The 6,651-nt window shown below is 38.1% G+C and overlaps 1 protein-coding gene across 1 annotated transcript in view; it reads left to right on the top strand.

The window, feature by feature from the left end:
* LOC101850323 (CD109 antigen) overlaps window positions 1–6,543 on the top strand; it is a gene marked incomplete at its 3' end in the record, with an annotated part of 124,263 nt that extends 117,720 nt beyond the window's left edge. The window contains 1 exon segment of the mRNA XM_013080868.2: window positions 6,441–6,543. Within this exon segment, the coding sequence (XP_012936322.1) occupies window positions 6,441–6,543 (103 nt within the window).
* Window positions 6,544–6,651: the final 108 nt, after the last annotated feature.

Consider the following 6,651-nt stretch of genomic DNA (forward strand, 5'->3'; position numbering starts at 1 on the left):
AGAAGAAGAAGAAGAAGAAGAAGAAGAAGAAGAAGAAGAAGAAGAAGAAGAAGCTCTCTTCTAAATACGGAATACAGAAGGCCTGATCTTCAGTGACTTATTCAAATAGTTTGAGGGTGGGGGGGGGTGCCTCGGAGTACTCGTTCCTTGTGAGAAACGTGTACAACATATTTTGTTGTGTGCGTGGTGTCAAAATTTAGTGAAAGGGAAGGAGTCATCTCGATGGGATGAAAGAATGTGTTGGTTGGTTGGTTGGTTGGTTGGTTGGTTGAGGTTCAACGTCGTTGTAAAGGCAAGATACTGTAGACCGCTTTGCTTTCGCGAGCGTTATAATTTTGCGAGAAAGAACTCTTTCACGAAAGTAAATAGCTTGCGAAAGTAAAGCGTAAGCACTGTGGAAGCAGCATTGTCGACTCGTTTCCATAATACATGTAATAATTATTATTATAAAGTACGTACACACCGTGATCAAGATAGGATCTTCAGCGTTAGAAAAAGCAAGGGAGCTATTTTTAGGTTCTCTACTACATCAGAGAACGTAGATAGCTTGTGTACGTTCTCATACGTTAAAGAACGTAGACACTACCTTCATTTCGTTTCAGTTTAGGCTAGTTACAATTTTTCGGCGCTTTGGTCATGCAGGGAAAAAGATTTGAAGTGGCATTAAATAGTGACAAACTAAGAAAAAAAAGAGGAGGGATCATAAAGATACATTATTATGTTCGATAAAAAAGACAACGAGAAAATAATACCACAGCTCCTGCCAGCCACCCATATGTGTTTTGTGACAGTGGCTAGTATTTGTTAAGTCAGACACCAATCCATATATTGAGGCACTAGCGAGTTTTGTTTTCCGTGTTATTGGCAAAAATAATTAAAATGCATGACGATATAGATCTATAATTATACATTACTCATTGTCTGTTCAGACATTCAATGTTAATCACAACATACAGTTAGATATTTGGTTTCAGGATAGATCTAGAATTAAAACTGAATATTTATCGCAGTTCAATCATTGAAGACCGCACCCCAAGTTTTTTAAACCCCAAATGACAGAAATATGTGAGGCATCGTGGTGGAATCGGGCGCTCGTCAAAATAATGAAATCGAAGAAAACAGCATCTTTCCGCCAGTTTGGAAATAATTTTCGAATTTTTTGGGTGGGGGTTTTGGCTCACATATTTTTTTATGTTTATTTATAAACACAGTTTTGTTTGTATTTTACTGAAAAACGTTGATTAAAGAACAAAAAAATGTAAATTTTCATTTCCCAAGGACTCTCAAGCTATGGAAGTTACCAAACTTTGGCGCCATTTTCTCGATAATTTTACCTCTGAAACTAGGTGACACATTCTTCTTCAATCTCATATATCTCAACTTCTATTCAAGATTGTTGAGAACTTTTTTCCCGGAATGGAAGAAAAATAAACAAGCTTTAATAATTATATTAATTACCCCGAATGCCCAAAAATTAACCAGCGCCTGATTCCGCCACGCTGCCTCACATATAACTCATTGCAAAATACGCATTGTCAAATGTGATCTCCCAGACTATGCTATTTTGTTTGTTTGTTTGCTTGCATGCCTTTTTTTTAATTCGCTGTGCAGCCGATCTTGTGATAAGCTAGATATCATTATATCCAATATGGGTGTGGCTACCTCTGTCTGACATAGTATGCTTTTCAGTTGTTAATTTTTTATATGTTGGTGGTCTTTTTTAATGCCCCCATTACCACAATATAGATCATTTTAAGAGGCGAGCTGCAACACTGTCTGTATGTCACGGCCAACCTGGGCTGAGAGGGATACAACCTTACAACAGAAATACCGCGATACTCGATTTTTAAAAAAACCAACAATTCTCCCCACATGGCGATCGAACATGGGTCTTCTGCATGCAAAATTTAAGCGTGTAACAACTAACCAGTACCCCACGGACCCCCTTTTGGTATGGATTAATCCTATCCGTACGCCCTGGGGTCATTTTGTACCCCCGGGGTTGTATTCTTCACATTTTAGAATACTTCTAGTACGAAGATATCTTTGAAACAAGCTACACAAGTCAACAAGTTAAAATGTAGCTTTTGAATGCGCAAAATGTGACAAACTCTTCTCTGCAAGAACTGGTCTCTTGATTATAGCAGAGGTTATAAATCATCTTATTCCTGTTAATTACTTCTATTTATCGTTAACCCTATCCGTACCCCCCGAGGTTATTTTGTACCCTCGTGGTTGTATTCTTCACATTTTAGAATATTTCTAGATCTAGTACGAAGATCTCTTTGAAACTTTCGGTATTTCTCAAAAAATCATTTTGACAAACTGCTATGCAAAGCGTACGGATCGGATTACCAGGGTGTATGGGAGGGTTAAACAAAAGTGCAGTGTATTCAGTTAACTCAAAACTAGTAACTACTACACCATTAGATGACTCACTATGTATGACGGGTACCCTCGACTCGATACAAAAAGAACCCAACAAACAAACAAACAAAGAAACGGAAAAACATAACAAATGTCCTGTCGGGTGTAGAATTAATATGAAATGCACTCAAAAACCTGAACGATATTGACTTTTGATCCGACTCTTTGTGTGCAAAATACGTCACTTCCCCCCCCCCCCCCCCCCCCCCAAACATCCCACGCCAATTATAATTACTACAGGGATGATCACAGGCATTTCATTTCAGGATTTTTTTAAAAACAGTATATCATATAAATAGAGGATAACGTCGAACAAAATAAATACCCAAACAACTTATTATAGAGTTCCAAATAAAAGTTCACACTCAAGGACTCAAGGGAAAGCTTTTGATCAAGTAAATTGGTCGCTTTTAAGGACAACTAGGCTAACCCAGATTTCGGGGGTTTCCAGAAATCTTGACCTAAACTAAAAGTGGGCATTAACCTACCTGTAGGAGAAGTTTGGTTTCATTGGTGTGTATATTTGCTTGGTTAAAGAGAAAACTCTCATTGTCTTTTAAATAAACTGAACGAAGGGCAAAAACTCGACTTTCAATTTTCTCAAAAACAGCATATTTCGGGATAGCCCCCTTGTGCTTAAAAGCGACCAATAGTGAATACATAATTACCTTGGAGTAACAATTGATGAGGAAGTGTAATATTATGTAGAATGGCAAGCTCAAATACTTGATTAAAACTATAGCAATCGACGATAAAAACTTCACGAGAACGAAATATCCTATATTATTCATTTTATCAGTTTGCGTGTATAAGTTGTCAGCATCCTAACATGCAGCGTAACTGCCTGGGGTAGAAACATCAGCAAATAGACAGATAATATTTGTGATTCAGCATAGTGGAATCAGGCACTCGTTAATTTTTGGGCATTCCGAGTAATTTATAAAATCTTAAAGCTTGTTTATTTTTCTTCCATTTGGCGGAAAAAGTTCTCAACTATCTTAAAAAGAATTTGAGATATATGATTGAATAAGAAAGTGTCACCTAGTTTCAGAGGTAAAATTATCAAAAAAATGGCGTCAAAGTATGGTAACTTCCATTGCTTGAGAGTCCTCGGGAAATATAAAAATTTACTTTTTTTTGTTCTTTAATCAACGATTTTCAGTAAAATACTCACAAAACTATAAAAGATATGTGAGCCCAAAAAAACCCAAAAATTCGAAAATAATTACCGAACTGTTTTCTTCGATTTCATTATTTTAATAAGCACATGATTTCACCCCGATGCCTCACATTTTTATAAAAGAATCCCTAGTCTTTGATTAACGCACCGAATGATTTTGACAATGTTCAGACGAGCCAAAGTAACAAGAATTTTTTTTTAATACTTAATGCTCTACACACCGTCCATTCTTTTACGCCCCTGTCGACACTGTTTAGATAATGTATTTCAGAGGCGGGCTTCCGATCCTGCAATGTGACGGTCAACCTCGTCTGAGAGGGATACAACATCCAAGCAGGGGACCGAAGCTCTCGATAAAAACCTTCCCCACTCAGAAATCGAACTCGGGTCTCATACGGGGTGCCCACTACGGCAGGATCAGGCCGATTGCCCGACTCGATCGCCTGAAACTGAAAACAAACACGTTGTTTTTGAGGCGATCGAGTCGGGCGATCGGCCCGATCGGCCGATCTCAGCCGTAGTGGGCACCTCGTATTAAGCGCTTAACCGCTACTTCACAGATCCCGACACCCTCCATTCCATCCCATATACACAATTATTATTAAATCACAGGAAGCAGTTTGTTATTGGTACTGTTGTTGTTGTTGTTGTTGTTGTTGTTATTGTTGTTGTGTTGTTGTTGTTGTTTTTTGTTGTTGTTGTTGGTGGTGGTGGTTTTCTTTAACATAAAGCGTTAAGAACTTTCGAACTTTAAAATCAAATCGAAGGACAGCTGTTGTGAGGACGGGAGGGGGGGGGTGTGGCTGCTAAAGTACCACAATAAGGAATTGTCAGACTGACTTGTTAAAAGATATCATTTTCCTGTGGGCGTCACCGCCTGTGTATGCAATCGTTTATTAGGCTTAGTGTGACCGAACATGTTGTCATCGAGACGTGTTCATATTTCTGTTAATGAGTCATCGCTCATTCTTCCGAACGGAAGACACTTCATTTTACTGGGGTTTTTTTAAATATGGGAGACAGGGAAAGACCTGCGTAATAGTAGTATGTAAGCACAATTTATTTGTGGATATCCCCTCAAATTATAGATGAATGGAAAGCATTGATTGCCACGTCCGTTTTAGATTTAGCACAAGGTCTCAGGTCAGTCATCCAAGAGAGTTTTTTGTTTGGACACAGAAACTCCATTTCTGTGATATCTTGGTAAAACTCAAATTCTGAATAATAATGCAAAGAGAAACAAGTGCACTGTAAAAAATCAGCACTTTCTAACACTCTATAATACTGTGCGTCTATCGGAGAAACATCCCTGAACGCTTTTTAATAAACACTATAATTTATAATTTGATGATCAGAACCCCAAAGCCAGTGCCCTATCCTGCGCTGTCTCCAGGGAAACGTAGTAAAATAGGTACATCCGAAACGCGCTACAAAGACACCATGAAATGTCTTTGAAAGTCTTTAACATCATCAATGCCTTGACGTGGGAGGGTCTATTTCCTGGTGGACCATGTTAGAGAGCAGCTATCACAGAGGGCAGCAAATTATATTATGAGGCTTCACGACTAACCCTGTACGAACGTCATGTTTTACTATCGTATCTATACGATGTGGGGAGAACCGTGCCACCACTTTCCAAAGAGGAAGTTTACTCGCTAATCCGATCCGTACACTGCGCTTAGCAGTCTGTCAAAATGATTTTTTGAGAAATACTGAAAGTATCAAAGAGATCTTTGTACTAGAAGTATTCTAACATGTGAAGAATACAACCCGGGGGGGGGGAGGTACAAAATGACCCCAGGATGGACGGATAGGGTTAAGAAATGCTGTTCAAGAGAGACAAGCTACACACGTCAACAAGTTGAAATAATGTAGCTTATGAATACGCAAAATGTGACAATCTCTTCTCTGCAAGAATTGGTCTCTTGATCACAGTAGAGGCTATAAACCATCTTGTCCTGTTAATTACTTCTGTTTATCTTTAAGAAAGATTTTCCGCTGCTGATGCGATTAGTCAGACATTAGAATTTACGGACATAACACTATAATTTAATGCGGACCAAAAATTGCCGCACATTCTAGGAATCAATTCTATTTTCGGAGCTAAAACTTATTTAGGAATTTGACAAACAATAATGAATCAGGATTTTTGAAAAATCCTCAATTGTTTTGGGGTTTATGTTGAGCCTAATCTTGATGAAGACAATATTCGGTTTAAGACCAGGGTTTCATGTCTTTTTCAACGTATTAAAACAACAATTTTACCCTAACAATTCCAAGTCATCTTCTTTTCCTATTTTATAGTTTTGGAATTTTGCAATCGTATATTTCTTACAAGCTCACTTTGTAAGATAACAGTGGATATAATAGCTGCTTTTTCTCACTCGGGGGCCGGGCACTTCCTCCAAAGGTCACGAATGAAAGGTCAAACATTCCCTAAATTATGAACTCTCGATTTGTCTATAAAGCACCACTATTCAGAGTAAGTGCAATCTTTTACTTTCACCCACAATAAAACTGGAGAAAAGACAGGACGCTAAATCTGATTAAAAGGCAGATAGACAAAGACGAATCTTCAGTATAATTGCACTTCCTTTTTTTAACCCTTCTGTTTGCAAGACTACTAATTTGATATTTGGGATTTATCATTTATGCCATTTTTTCAACAACAAAAACGAGACAAGAATGGTCAACACTTGGATTGTGATCAATCAAGGTCCATCCACTGCACGGTCGTATGCCTGTGAGATAAATAAAGATTGTCCTTGTCATTGTCATCATTGTCTATTTATGTGGCCAAAAAATCTTAATCAAACTTCGTATCTTTTAACAGATCACAAAAGCCTCTCTGTGCTACAACCTGCAGATGACTAGAGAGGGTCGCGTGGCCAAGATCCAGAGGAACTACATCAAGACATTCGACTATTACGAGCCAGGTGAGAAAACTCACCGTATTTTGATATTCTCTTAATTCATCATCATCATCATCATCATCATCATCATCATCATCATCATCATCATCATCATCATCATCATCATCATCA

Source organism: Aplysia californica, unplaced genomic scaffold, assembly GCF_000002075.1.
Source record: "Aplysia californica isolate F4 #8 unplaced genomic scaffold, AplCal3.0 scaffold00103, whole genome shotgun sequence".
In the NCBI taxonomy this organism is placed as follows: domain Eukaryota; kingdom Metazoa; phylum Mollusca; class Gastropoda; order Aplysiida; family Aplysiidae; genus Aplysia; species Aplysia californica.